Source organism: Microcaecilia unicolor, chromosome 3, assembly GCF_901765095.1.
Source record: "Microcaecilia unicolor chromosome 3, aMicUni1.1, whole genome shotgun sequence".
NCBI lineage: Eukaryota > Metazoa > Chordata > Amphibia > Gymnophiona > Siphonopidae > Microcaecilia > Microcaecilia unicolor.
In genome coordinates this window covers 419,339,158-419,354,852 of record NC_044033.1, presented here as the reverse complement: position 1 = coordinate 419,354,852, position 15,695 = coordinate 419,339,158, and the positions used below count along the sequence as shown (strand labels likewise).

At 40.5% G+C, this 15,695-nt stretch overlaps 1 protein-coding gene across 1 annotated transcript in view; it reads right to left on the bottom strand.

Annotated features, from left to right (window-relative positions):
• Nucleotides 1-15,695, bottom strand: part of WDR35 (WD repeat domain 35) — a 228,007-nt gene that overhangs the window by 121,489 nt on the left and 90,823 nt on the right. The window contains 1 exon segment of the mRNA XM_030198830.1: nucleotides 1,629-1,661. Coding sequence (XP_030054690.1) covers nucleotides 1,629-1,661 — 33 coding nt within the window.

Sequence of the window (15,695 nt, the reverse complement as noted above, 5' to 3'; positions counted from 1 at the left end):
CCTCCAGTGGTCTTCTGGTCATTTAGGGCACCTTTTTGTGGCTTATTCATTAATAAAACAGGTTTAGACCAAAACGTCCAACTTATAGCCCTGGGTGTTTTTTTGTTTTGTTTCATTATGGCACAAAAACGTCCAAGTGTTAGGAACGCCCAGATCCCACCTTTAACACTCCTTGACATGCCCCCTTGTTATTTGAACACACTTCTGACAGACTTCATAGAAAACATCTAAATATTGATTTCAAAAATACAAATTTGAACGTTTTGTGAGAAAAACATCCATATGCAAATTTATGCCACTTTTGGACATTTTTCTCTTTTGAAAATGAGCCCCATAGTATATGACAGTAGACCTCAAATTTAAAGTCAGTATAGACCCTTGAAGAGGTAAGCGAGCTAAGAGTTGATCTGGCTCTTATGAAATAAGTTGCCACTGAGGTCTATGACTTTCTATCTTTAAAAAACCTGCTCTACTTCTGGTTTTTGGAAATATAAGACACTGGGCTATATGAGACTGTTATCTGTTTATTCTGCCCCCATCTACAGCAATTGAGATATTAATGTGGGCCTAGTTTTAAACTAGCAGGACATAACAACAAACTGTGCAAATAACCAACAAGGAAGTCCTTTAGTTCATACCTGTCTTTGTTCCCCATCTCTTTCAGTGCCTTTTTTTTTTTTTTTTACTGAAACTACAGCAGATCTAAAAGCAGAAGGCAACTCAGGAAAGGCAATAGGAAAACTCCACTTTTTTCACATTTGCGCAGAGATCTATCGCCTCTTTGTGAGACTGATTCTATGATGTGCAGTATATTTTCCTTATGTCACTCTGTTAGCTTTTCCTCCTTGAAGTTCCAAACACATGCTATGAATCAAGAGCTGAAGATGGGCCCCCAAGAATCACTAATTTCCAGTTGCATCTTACTACATTCAAATCACCCACCTTCTCCATTCCTAATTCATATGTTGTAGAATAATTTTTGTGCTTAGACAAAGACAACCAGAAATTTATCTGAAACCATCAAGCACTCGTCCCTGCACATATAAACATCAGGAGCTATGAATGCTGCCACCACAGTGTTTTAAATCAAGGATGGTCAAAGGAACAGTAATTTAATAAGAATCTAAGTTAGTTTTCCTGCAGAGCAGCACAGTGTTAACACTAAGCTAGCCCTAAGCTTTACTTTTCTAGTACAAATGTTTTGTAAGCATGAATCAACTTATACTTTAAGCAGTAATAATAACGTTAATGTACATAGCACTATTCATACAGTATCCAGTCTTTCCAACTTGGTATATCAGAAAAGTGAATGAAACCACCACTTAGAAAGTGCAAGGAAAAAGAAATGTTAATATTAAATCACCCCAATAACAGCTGAGTAACTACGGAAAAGCATGAGAAAACAATTTACCAAGGAGCACAAAGGAAATGCACAGCAAACTAGGATTTAAATTCCTATCACAAGAATTCCTTTGGCTTCACATTTCAATGGTTCAATTCCATAAGCCTTCACATTCATCTCCCTGGGTATTGCTTGCAAATAGTGCCACAAAACCACACATCAGACCACATCACAGCACAGTCATTAATGCAAAGCTATTGGAGCGGCAATAAAAGAATTATTTTACCGTTGCACCATTTGGATCCGTCTCATTCTCCTCCTTTGAAACCAACAATATAGAGAAGAATTCAATTAATGTGGACATGAATCAGAAAAGTTTTGAACTAACTTGTTTTGACTCGGGTAATAAAAAGAAGAAACTTTTAACATCTGTGGCACTAACACACCTAATAAATATAGCATTACTAATCTTTTAAATTATAAGACTGCATGTGGAAAACAACAGGACATGCTGTAAAGTTATGACAAGTTAATAGAATATGAATAAATGCTAACAGTATATTAACACACTCAAATGCATTTTTTAATTTCAGTAAAGTGAAGTTATTCACCTATAGCAGGTGTTCTCCAAGACAGCAGGATAAGGAAAGGGAAAGGAGAAAGGGGATGGAATTTGTATATTATATACTGGTACTTGTTTTTTAATATTCTTACTGATGGATGACATCATCCAATGGAGCCCAGTGCGGCAAGCACTCCTCAATGATTTTCCAGATGCTTTTAGAAGTGGCCAATTGCACATGTACACATCTTCCCACCCGCCATCATCACGCAGGACCAACTCAATCTAGTACAACAGCTGATTGAATTCAGCTTCTTACGTGAGGTAGTAAGAATATTCATCTTGCTATTGTGGGAGACAACACCTGCTACAGGTGATTAATTTCATTCATTTTTCAGAGGACAAACAGGATGGTGATAGACTTACTAATGCTACTAAGCTGTCTTAAAATAAAAGGGGAATACAATCAGGGTCTATAATATGAAAGGCCCAATATGGAGGCGATTAACAGAAACAATTAAAAAGAGAGGGGGGGGGTACACACATATAGATAGATATCTATTATTCTTTTTAAAGACAGCCTGGAACAGCAACAAATGGGTCTGGGAGGGTGGGAGAGGGGGAGGTAGGAGGAAGAATTGGATACTAGATCCTAAATAAATTTTAAAGGACTATCTGACCAAACCAGCTGCTGCATCTTTGAGTCCTGCTCTAGGCAATAGTGAGATGTGTGAGTGCATGCACTAAAGTCCACATTGCAGCTCTGCAGATCTCATCTGTGGTGGTTGACCTCAAGTGGGCTACCAATTCAGCCATCACTCTGGCATTGTGAGCCATGACATGACCCTCTAGAGTCAAACCAGACTGGAACAAGTAAAGGAAATTCAGTCTACCAATGGCAGCCTCCAACCTATTTGGGTCAAATGAAACCAAAAAGCTAGGTGGACTGTCTATGGGGTTAGTCCACTCTAGATAGAAGGTCAAGGCTCTTGTACAGTCCAGAGTGTACAGCGTGCTTTCACCATGATGGGCATGTGGCTTTGGGAACAATGAACTGGTTAAGATGGGATTCCAATACTACCTTAGGAATGAACTTAAATGTGTGCACTAAACCACTCTGCTGTAAACTTAGTGTAATGTGGGTCAGCTACTAAGTCCTGGAGCTTACTGACCTATGTGCTGAAGTGACTGCCACCAAAAAATAAGATTTTCCATGTGAGGTACTGCAAGTGGCAGGTATGAAGTGGCTCAAAGGGAGATTTCATTAGTTGGGTAGGGATAATGTTGAGATCCCAAGAAACTGTGGTGGGGGGCAGAAGGGCTTGATGAAAGATTTCAGTAGAAGTAAGTCCTTCCTGAAACAAATAATTAAGGCTGAACAGAAATCAGTTTACCTTCTACACAATAAGTTCCAATTACACGGAGGTGAACCCTTACGAAGTTGGACTTAACACCTGACTGACAGGTGTAGAGCAGGGATTTTCAATCCAGTCCTCGGCTCACATCTATTCAGTCAGGTTTTCATAAGAACATAAGCATTGTCATACTGAGATAGACCAAAGGTCCATCAAGCCCAGTATTATGCTTCCAAACAGTGGCCAATCTAGGTCACAAGATCCCAAGTAAAACAGATTTTATGCCGCTCATCCTAGAAATTAACAGTGGATTTTCCCAAGTCCATCTTAATAATGGCTTATGAACCTTTCTTTTAGGAAACTGTCCAAACCATTTTTAAACCTTGTTAAGCTGCTTTTACAACATTCTCTGGCAATGAATTCAGAGTTTAATTACACACTGTGTGAGTAAGTGGGAGGCAATTTTAAATAAATGCTCCCTGGACCTCCTGCTTTTAATTATACAGACAGCTAGTAACAAGGCTAATGAGGCAAAAGAAAAGCTTGATAATGAATTAACCTTTTTGAAAGACAAAGATCCATGTTTTATAGTGCTGTTTGATGAATATAATATGCAGTTAGAAGGGTTTAAGAAAGAAATTAAGTTAAATTCAAGCAGGGTGAGTATGATTACAGGACCAAATTAATTTATCCATGGCATAGAAGTTAGAAACAAGTGGGTTTTAGGACAAACATTATATAAGTAGGTCAAAAGAGAACCAATGAGGGACACAACTGATAATAGTCCTATACAAGAAAGGAATAGTAAAAGAAGTAGGAATGATTCCGAGGGGGGTTTTGATACCTCTGCTCTTTATAAATATACCAAGAAGTAATGTGAACCATCAGGTCTTTTGGATGGGAGAATTCTGAAGAAGGAACTCAACGTCAGAGAGAGTAATGCAGAGAGACGAAGAGAAACCAAGATTCAATTTATTTCAGATAAGAGGGAGAGGCAGAGGAGCAGTATACCAGAATGGTATAGTTACAATCAGAACCGGAACCTGGGAACTGGAACAATCAAAATGGAAACCAGGGCAACTGGATCAAAACAGGAATCAGGGCAATTGGAACATAAAACATTTAAGTAGGGAGTTTAATTTATCTGATAGACGACTAACTGCAGAAGAATGTGCTGTTTTAGAAAAGGGTATGACCTTTGCCCCTACGCCACAATATAATGCTTTCAATACAAGGGTGGATCTTGTTAAACTGATAAGGAAAATGAAAATTATAGATTTTTTTCTCAAAGAATACTGGAAGCCATATTGACTTGTCCATTGTAAAAAGGGATAGTAGATGGATAACTCCAGGCAGTACCCATCATGCTATCCAGACTTATGAAAGTGTGGTAATGAAGGATATTGGTCGTTTAGAAGAAAATGAGTCTCTTTTACAAATGTAAATAAAAAAAAGAAAAAGAGACAAATCACTGCAGGATGATAAAAATATAGTCAACAAATAGGTTGATAAGGGGGGGGGGAGGGGGATGATAGTAATGAATAAAACAAACTACACACTAAGGAGATAGAAAGGTAATCAGATATGGATTTTTACAAACCTCTCTTGTCAGATCCCACACAGAGAAGAAGGATATTGATTCACTTTTGGTTACCGGGAAACAAAGGGGTTTCTTGATAAATAAGAAATTCAATTTCTTGAAAGTACAATACCCAGTTATACCAGTTATATAATCCCTTCCAAAAATTCATGTCCCTGGAATGTCCCCTGGAAGACCAATAGTAATCTGGCACTGGCTTGATTTTAGAGCCGCTATCAATATTTGTTGACAAGTTCTTGAGCCCTTTAGTTCCCGCTATACCATCCTATATAAAGGATACATGATTCATATTTTGGAAAATTTAACTGGTGTAGAGGAACAGTATTTAGTAACTATGGGCATTGGGTATCTGTACAACAACGTCTCACAGGATAAAGCTTTTGAAATTATAAGGCGTTCTTTGATCACATGCAATAGTCATAGGAGAATTCCTACAGAATTCATTTTGGAACTTGAAAGGCTAGCACTGAAATAAAATTATCTTGTGTTTGAGAAAAACACAAAATAATTTGTTCTATCAACAAATCAAAGGTACTGCTATGGGGTCATCCATGGCCCCATCCAAGGAAGTTAGATTAAGAACAGGAGATGGCATGAGCCTTTCTAGCCAATTATGGGGACTAAAGCCAGAAAGCAGAGTTGCCAACATTTTGTTTTGCCAAAACAATGGCAAACGTTATTGAAAACAAAATAGGTTTGCCTATGTGTGGTCCATCTGTAAAAATTCTAAAGCTGTTCCAGTTGGATAGGCAGTGCTTTAAAAAGAGGAGCACAAAGGATTTTATTTTATTGACAGTATTTTTTATTTGACAGCTTCCCATATCTAGATATAAATATCACAGAATAAACTGAATATATTAAACCAGCTTAAAACATTAGCTGGTAGAAACAGCAGTAATAAACCCTGTATTCTGTGCACATTTTTCTACACTGTTGTATAGAATACAGTAGTACATGGCCAAATCTCAGTGAGGATATCCTGTTTCCTGATGGGTTCATGTTAACTGTTGTTGTAATACGCCTTGAGAAGCCTGATGTTATAAAATGGAATATACTGAAATTAAATAGAAGTACAATTAAACTCTCCATTCATTGGGGCACAAGGAATCACATCTTCACTTCTCTCTTTTGTATAAGTTTAAATTTTAGATACACAAATGGATTATTCTGTTTTGAGCATGTTTCAGGGACAAGTGGTTTTATAAGTTAAAATAATAAAAATAAATATTTGGTTTCATGCAGATCTCTCATTTGTTTAAAACTAACTAAATGAGTATAAGCCACTAATGCAGTCCATTGGTTTTCTTATATTTTGTTCTTGTGTTGACTTATACTATGCCAAAACTGAAAACTCTTATCTCTTCTATCTGGTCGGTAATAAAAGGTGCTCATTGTGAACACTATCCACCCTAAAAGGTTGTTTTGTGGCTGTACATGAGGAATTTTGATGTTGTATATATAAGTGTGTGGTTTTGTTCCTAGTCATGTATCCAAAGGTTATATAATGCTTTTAACAAAGCCAGTTAATCATTTAACTTATTAGTGGAGCATAACCACAAAGGCATTGTATGGTCACATATTCAATACGGTAACAATAGAGACCAGCTAGGGAACAGGTTATTTTGAGTTAGTCTTCAGAGGGCCAAACTTGCTTTCCTTGTGCCATCACCATCCAGCTGGATAGGAAGTCCCTTAAAAAGTGGAGGATAAAGGTTATTTTCTTTTTAATTGACATTTATATCCCACACTACAGTGAGACAGAATAATAGAATTCAGTAACATCATGGGAGTAAGCCAACTGATATGTCTGAAAACATTTATGAGTTTACCATATATACCCAACTGGGCATTTAAAAGTCTGTCCTTTAATGATGCCGCATGTTCAGAAATCATAGCCATAAGTGTAGACATTCAAACATTATCACATGCACACATCAGAACAGGCATCCATATACACACTGCAAAAGTAAACAACTTCACAAACTCAAACAACTAATCCACAATAAGAAAATGTTGACTGAATAAACAATGTTTATGTTAGGGAAGGAAAAGCCTCAAAGAGCTTACAAACCTTACTGATTTACATAGCTACGTTGATCATACTGATCAGCACTTCATCATCAGCAAAAACCTTCCCCACAAAAGCATTAAGCCTTATTGTGAAAAAATACTTCAAAAAAAATTTTTTCTCTAAGAAATACTTAAGTTATTTCTTAGGCAATCTTTCAAACCTACTTTAACAATGTTAGTGAAAACAAAAGGAATGCTGACCATCGTTGGCCCGAGGCGAAGAGAATATAAGGAAACTACTTGATGCTACTACTACTACTTATCATTTCTATAGCACTACAAGGCATACGCAGAGCTGTACACCATACACAAAGAGACAGTCCCTGCTCAAACAGCTTACACTCCATGTCTCTCTCAGGGGATTTATCGAGATAAGTGTCCTTTAGAGAGAGGTGTGACCAGCAGAAGAAAGGGGGTGTTGATGCCCCTGTATAAGTCGTTGGTGAGGCCCCACCTGGAGTATTGTGTTCAGTTTTGGAGGCCATATCTTGTTAAGGATGTAAAAAGAATTGAAGCGGTGCAAAGATACTTCTGTTCTGTTTTCACAGAAGAAAATCCTGGAGAAGGACCGCGATGGACTGCAAAAAGTACAAATGAGCACCGTTCACGGAAGAGAGTGTGTATGAACAACTTGAAAAGCTTAAGGTGGACAAATCCATGGGACCGGATGGGATCCACCCTAGGATATTGAGGGAGCTCAGAGAGGTTCTGGCGGGTCCTCTTAAAGATTTGTTTAATAAATCCTTGGAGACGGGAGAGGTTCCGATGGATTGGAGATCGGCGGATGTGGTCCCTCTTCACAAAAGTGGTGATAGGGAAGAAGCTGGAAACTACAGGCCAGTAAACCTCACTTCGGTTATTGGAAAAGTAATGGAAGCGATGCTGAAGGAAAGGATAGTGAATTTCCTGGAAGCCAATAAGTTGCAAGATCCGAGACAACATGGATTTACCAAAGGGAAATCGTGCCAAACGAACCTCATTGAGTTCTTTGATTGGGTGACAGGAGAATTGAATCAGGGACGAGCTGTGGACGTAATCTACTTAGATTTCAGCAAAGCTTTTGACACGGTTCCCCACAGGAGGCTCTTAAATAAACTGGATGGGCTGAAGATAGGACCCGAAGTGGTGAACTGGATTAGGAACTGGTTGATGGACAGACGCCAGAGGGTGGTGGTGAATGGAATTCGCTCGGAGGAGCGAAAGGTAAGTAGTGAAGTGCCTCAAGGATCGGTGCTGGGGCCGATTCTGTTCAATATATTTGTGAGTGACATTGCCGAAGGGTTAGAAGGTAAAGTTTGCCTATTTGCGGATGATACTAAGATCTGTAACAGAGTGGACACCCCGGAGGGAGTGGAAAACATGAAAAAGGACCTACAGAAACTAGAAGAATGGTCTAAGGTTTGGCAATTAAAATTCAATGCGAAGAAATGCAAAGTGATGCACTTAGGAAGTAGAAATCCACGGGAGACGTATGTGTTAGGCGGGGAGAGTCTGATAGGTACGGGCGGAGAGAGGGATCTTGGGGTGATAGTATCTAAGGATTTGAAGGCGACGAAACAGTGTGACAAGGCGGTGGCCGTAGCTAGAAGGTTGCTAGGCTGTATAGAGAGAGGTGTGACCAGCAGAAGAAAGGGGGTGTTGATGCCCCTGTATAAGTCGTTGGTGAGGCCCCACCTGGAGTATTGTGTTCAGTTTTGGAGGCCGTATCTTGTTAAGGATGTAAAAAGAATTGAAGCGGTGCAAAGAAAAGCTACGAGAATGGTATGGGATTTGCGTTACAAGACGTATGAGGAGAGACTTGCTGAACTAAACATGTATACTCTGGAGGAAAGGAGAAACAGGGGTGATATGATACAGACGTTCAAATATTTGAAAGGTATTAATCCGCAAACGAACCTTTTCCGGAGATGGGAAGGTGGTAGAACAAGAGGACATGAAATGAGATTGAAGGGGGGCAGACTCAAGAAAAATGTCAGGAAGTATTTTTTCACAGAGAGAGTAGTGGATGCTTGGAATGCCCTCCCGCGGGAGGTGGTGGAAATGAAAACGGTAACGGAATTCAAACATGCGTGGGAAAAGCATAAAGGAATCCTGTGCCGAAGGAATGGATCCTCAGGAGCTTAGTCAAGATCGGGAGGCGGGGCTGGTGGTTGGGAGGCGGGGATAGGGCTGGGCAGACTTATACGGTCTGTGCCAGAGCCGGTGGTGGGAAGCGGGACTGGTGGTTGGGAGGCGGGGATAGTGCTGGACAGACTTGTACGGTCTGTGCTAGAGCCGGTGGTTGGGAGGCAGGGCTGGTGGTGGGGAGGTGAGGATAGTGCTGGGCAGACTTATACGGTCTGTGCCTGTGCCACAGCCGGTGGTTGGGAGGTGGGGCTGGTGGTTGGGAGGCGGGGATAGTGCGGGGCAGACTTATACGGTCTGTGCCCTGAAGAGCACAGGTACAAATCAAAGTAGGGTATACACAAAAAGCAGCAAATATGAGTTATCTTGTTGGGCAGACTGGATGGACCGTGCAGGTCTTTTTCTGCCGTCATCTACTATGTTACTATGTTTTTTGTTGTCTCTAAAATTGTTAAAGTGTCCCCCTCACATTTTCAGTTGTATAGTGCAAAATATAGACTGCACATCAATTCTTAAAACTGACGTGGAGGGACATAATTGAAAGGGGCGCCCAAGTTTCCTGAGGACGTCCTCGCAGGACGTCCCGGAGAAGGGGCGGGGAAACCAGTATTATCGAAACAAGATGGGCGTCCATCTTTCGTTTCGATAATACGGTCGGGGACGCCCAAATCTTGAAATTTAGGTCGTCCCTAGACTTGGTCGTTTCTGATTTTCGATGATAATGGAAACCAAAGACGCCCATCTCAGAAACGACCAAACGCAAGCCCTTTGGTCGTGGGAGAAGCCAGCATTCGTAGTACACTGGTCCTCCTCACATGCCAGGACACCAACCGGGCAACCTAGGGGGTACTGCAGAGAACTTCACAAATTGCTCCCGGGTGCATAGCTCCCTTACCTTGTGTGCTGAGCCCCCCAAACCCCACCCCAAAACCCACTACCCACAACTGTGCACCACTACCATAGCCCTTACAGGTGAAGGGGGGCACCTACATGTGGGTACAGTGGGTTTCTGGTGGGTTTTGGAGAGCTCATATTTACCACCACAAGTGTAACAGGTGGGGGGGGGGGGGGGGGGGGATGAGACTGGGTCCGCCTGCCTGAAGTGCACTGCACCCATTAAAACTGCTCCAGGGACATGCATACTGCTGCGATGGAGCTGAGTATGACATTTGAGGCTGGCACAAAATATTTTTAAACTATTTTTTTTGAGGGTGGAAGGGAGTTAGTGACCACTGGGGAGTAAGGGGAGGTCATCCCCGATTCCCTACAGTGGTCATCTGGTCAGTTCGGGCACCTTTTCGTGGCTTGGTCGTAACAAAAAAAAGGACCAAGTAAAGTCAAAGTGCTCGTCAGGGATGCCCTTTTTTTCGATTATGAGTCGAGGACGCCCATGTGTTAGGCATGTCCAAGTCCCGCATTCGCTACACCTCCGACATGCCCCCGGGAACTTTGGTCATCCCCGTGACGGAAAGCAGTTGGGGACGCCCAAAAATCGGCTTTCAATTATGCCAATTTGGGCGACCCTGGGAGAAGGACACCCATCTTCCCATTTGTGTCGAAAGATGGGCATCCTTCTCTTTCAAAAATAAGCCTGATATTGTACTAAACTGAAAATAAAATCATTTTTCTTACCTTTGTTGTCTGGTGATTTTATTTTTCTAATCATCTTATTCCCTGTCTCTGGTTCTGTTAACTACATAAGTATTGCCATACTGGGAAAAACCAAAGGTCCATCAAGACCAGCATCCTGTTTCCAACAGTGGCCAATCTAGGTCACAAATACCTGGCAAGATCCCAAAAAAGTACAAAACATTTTATACTGCTTATCCCAGAAATAGTGCATTTTCCCCAAGTCCATTTAATACTGGTCTATGGACTTTTCCTTTAGGAAGCCATCCAAACCTTTTAAGCTAACCACATTCTCACATTCACTTGGGCGTGCCTAACACATAGGCAAAAAAAAGGGCGTCCCTGACGAGCACTTGGACGACTTTACTTGGTCCTTTTTTTGTGCTATAGATGCAATCTACTTAGATTTCAGCAAAGCTTTTCACACGGTTCCCCACAGGAGGCTCTTGAATAAACTTGACAGGCTGAACATAGGACCCGACGTGATGAACTGGATTAGGAACTGGTTGATGGACAGGTGCCAGAGGGTGGTGGTTAACAAAATTCACTCGGAAGAGGGAAAGGCGAGTAATGGAGTGCCTCAGGGATCGGTGCTGGGGCCGATTCTGTTCAATGTATTTCTGACATTGCTGAGGGCGTTAGAAGGTAAAGTTTGCCTTTTTGCGGATGATACTAAGATTTGTAACAGAGTGGACACCTGGGAGGGAGTGGAAACCATGAGAAAAGATCTGCAGAAGCTGGAAGAATGGTCTAAGGTTTGGCAATTAAAATTCAATGTGAAGAAATGCAAAGTGATGCACTTAGGGAGTAGAAATCCATGGGAGATGTATGTGTTAGGCGGTGAGAGTTTGATATGTACAGACAGGGAGAGGGATCTTGGGGTGATAGTATCTGAGGATCTGAAGGCGACGAAACAGTGTGACAAGGATGTGGCCTTAGCTAGAAGGTTGCTAGGCTGTATAGAGATAGGTGTGACCAGCAGAAGAAAAGAGGCTTTAATGTCCCTGTATAAGTCGTTGGTGAGGCCCCACCTGGAGTATTGTGTTCAGTTTTGGAGGCCATATCTTGCTAAGGATGTAAAAAGAATTGAAGCGGTGCAAAGAAAAGCTACAAGAATGGTATGGGATTTGCGTTACAAGACGTATGAGGAGAGACTTGCTGACCTGAACATGTATACACTGGAGGAAAGGAGAAACAGGGGTGATATGATACAGATGTTCAAATATTTGAAAGGTATTAATCCGCAAACAAATCTTTTCCGTAGATGGGAAGGCGGTAGAACTAGAGGACATGAAATAAGATTGAAGGGAGGTAAACTCAAGAAAAATGTCAGGAAGTATTATTTCACGGATAGAGTGGTGGATACTTGGAATGCCCTCCCGCGGAAGGTGGTGGAGATGAAAATGGTAACGGAATTAAAAAATGCGTGGGATAAACATAAAGGAATCCTGTTCAGAAGGAATGGATCCTCAGAAGCTTAGCAGAGATTGGGTGGCAGAGCCGGTGGTGGGTGGCGGGGCTAGTGGTTGGCAGACTTCTACAGTCTGTGTCCTGAAATGGTAGATACAAATCAAGGTCAGGTATACACATAAAGTAGCACATATGAGTTTATCTTGTTTGGCAGACTGGATAGACCGCGCAGGTCTTTCTCTGCCGTCATCTCTATGTTACTATGTTCTCTGGCAACGAATTCCAGAGTTTTAATTACACATTGAGTGAAGAAAATTTTCTCCGATTCATTTTAAACTTACTACATTGTAACTTCATCACATGCCCCTCTAGTCCTAGTATTTTTGGAAAGCGTCAACAAACGTTTCACATATCTCCCCTCAGCCGCCTTTTCTCCAAGCTGAAGAGCCCTAGCCGCTTTAGCCTTTCCTCATAGGGAAGTCGTCCCATCCCCTTTATCATGTTCATCGCCCTTCTCTGTACCTTTTCTAATTCCACTATATCTTTTTTGAGATGCGGCGACCAGAATTGAACACAATATTCGAGGTGTGGTCGCACCATGGAGCGATACAAAGGCATTATAACATCCTCATTTTTGTTTTCCATTCCTTCCCTAATACCTAACATTCTATTTGCTTTCTTAGCCACAGCAGCACACTGAGCAGAAGGTTTCAACGTATCATCAACGACAACATCTAGATCCCTTTCTTGGTCCGTGACTTCTAACGTGAAACCTTGCATGACGTAGCTATAATTCGGGTTCCTCTTTCCGACATGCATCACTTTGCATTTGCTCACATTAAACGTCCTTTGCCTTTTAGACGCCCAGTCTCCCAGTCTCGTAAGGTCCTCTTGTAATTTTTCACAATCCTCCCGCGATTTAACGACTTTGAATAACTTTGTGTCATCAGCAAATTTAATTACCTCACTAGTTACTCCCATCTCTAGGTCATTAATAAATATGTTAAAAAGCAGCAGTCCCAGCACAGACCCCTGGGGAAACCCACTAACTACCCTTCTCCATTGTGAATACTGACCATTTAACCCTACTCTCTGTTTTCTATCTTTTAACCAGTTTTTAATCCACAATAGAACACTACCTCCTATCCCATGACTCTCCAATTTCCTCTGGAGTCTTTCATGAGGTACTTTGTCAAACGCCTTCTGAAAATCCAGATACACAATATCAACCAGCTCACCTTTATCCACATGTTTGTTCACCCCTTCAAAGAAATATAGTAGATTGGTGAGGCAAGATTTCCTCTCACTAAATCCATGTTGACTTTGTCTCATTAATCCATGCTTTTGAATATCTCTGTAATTTTGTTCTTAATAATAGTCTCTACCATTTTGTCCGGCACCAACGTTAGACTCACCAGTCTATAATTTCCCGGATCTCCTCTGGAACCTTTTTAAAAAATCGGCGTTACATTGGCCACCCTCCAATCTTCCGGTACCATGCTCAATTTTAAGGATAAATAACATATTACTAACAATAGATCCGCAAGCTCATTTTTCAGTTCTATCAGTACTCTGGGATGAATACCATCCGGTCCAGGAGATTTGCTACTCTTCAGTTTGTAGAACTGCCCCATTACATCCTCCAGGTTTACAAAGAATTCATTAAGTTTCTCCGACTCGTCAGCTTCGAATACCATTTCTGGCTTGGGTATCCCACCCAAATCTTCCTCGGTGAAGACCGAAGTAAAGAATTCATTTACTCTCTCCACTACAGCTGTCTTTCCTGATCACCCCTTTTACTCCTCGGTCATCTAGCGGTCCAACCGATTCTTTTGCTGGCTTCCTGCTTTTAATATACCTTTAAAAAATGTTACTATGTGTTTTTGCCTCCAACGCCTTCCTTATCAGCACTTTGCATTTGACTTGACATTCCTTATGCTGTTTCTTATTATTTTCAGTCGGTTCCTTCTTCCATTTTCTAAAGGATATTTTTTTAGCTCTAATAGCTTCCTTCACCTCAGTTTTTAACCAAGCTGTTCCTCTATCTGTGCTCTGAACTCTATTTTCAGGGCCTCCTCTCTCCTCACTATTTCTTTTCTCTCCTCCTCTCTTCTTCACTTCTTCCCCTATAACATCTTTCACATTTAACTTTCTACCATTTTTTTCCTCCTTATAGGAGAGAGCAGCATGATGCAATTAAGCGAGCTAAAATTATTAGTGCGAGTTTTTAAAAATTCTTAACGCAATTAATCACAGTAAATGAACGGCCCTAGCGTCACTAAACAATAGAGTCACCGTGTCTATAATGTTTAGAGCATGCTACAAATGCTAGTGCATCTTAGTAAACAGGGCCTCAAGTTTTATTTGGCATAAATACCCGTGACTAAATTTAGTCGCATGGACTAGCGCTAGGCATGTTCTATTACCCGCACTAAACCTTAGGTGTATTTTTTCGGCGCTTTATATAGAATCTAGTCCATTATGTATTTTTGAGGTTTGGTTTGCTATCTATTGGGTCCTTTTACAAAGAAGTGCTAGCAGTTTAATTCATGCTAATGATTAGCACACGCTAAATGCTAGAGATGCCCACAGAAATATATGGGTGTCTCTAGCATTTAGTGCGCCCTAAAAATGCTAGTGTGCCTTTGTATAAGGACCCTTATGTTTTTTACTCTTTATGTGTTGCTCTTATCGTGAGATATTATTGTTTATGTATTGAATGTACTATTTATTGTCATCTTTAAATGCGTTTATTTAGGTGGTTTGATATGCTAATTAGATTTATGATTTTTATTTTGGAGTAATCGACAATTATGTACTACTCCTGTGGAGTTGCAAATAGTGTGCAATTGAACTGTGCATGTCCATCTTTATAGACATTATCATCTTTACTAGTGTTTTTTACAGTGATATTTTATGTTTATTGTCTTTTTATATTGTTTTTATGAGTTGTGACATCTGCTGATAGTATCTATATAACTGTTGTTGTGAAGATGTCTTTGAAACGCAAAACAAAATGGCCACCTGGAATGCATATTTTTACAACTTTCTTTTATTGTTTTTGAGCATTTTAAATAGTGATTTAATTTAATTTTTAGTGTTTCCAGGTGGGGAGAAGGTGTACTTTTTAAATTTATCATCAGTTTGATTTAGTAGCAACTTGCAATGGATTTATTTATTTAATCAATTATGACCTTGCTAAGAGCCCTTTTTATTTATTTTAATATTTTCTTCCATTTATCTGATTTATAATCAAGCAATGAGAGCTTTTTTTGTGCTCTTTTGTCCTTTTAGGCATTTTTCCAAAGTTTTTTTTAAGTGAGTGAACTCTTACCTAATAAAGGAGGTATTAAACAGCTTACCAGTTCAGTGGTGCTTTGTTTGGTGCTTAATGAGTCACTTTGCAAGTGTAAATCCTGCTGTTCAGCTGCGAGCCATTGTGTTCTTTTCCTCTTAGCTATATTTTATGAAACTTGGCTTTGGTTGTATTCTTATTTTCATTTATTTTTTGCTGCCCTTAGGCTGAACTGCTACTTGTTGCTGCTTTTGTTTGTTTATGTTTATGAAAATTCGATATACCTGCCAACTATTAGGTGTAAGTGC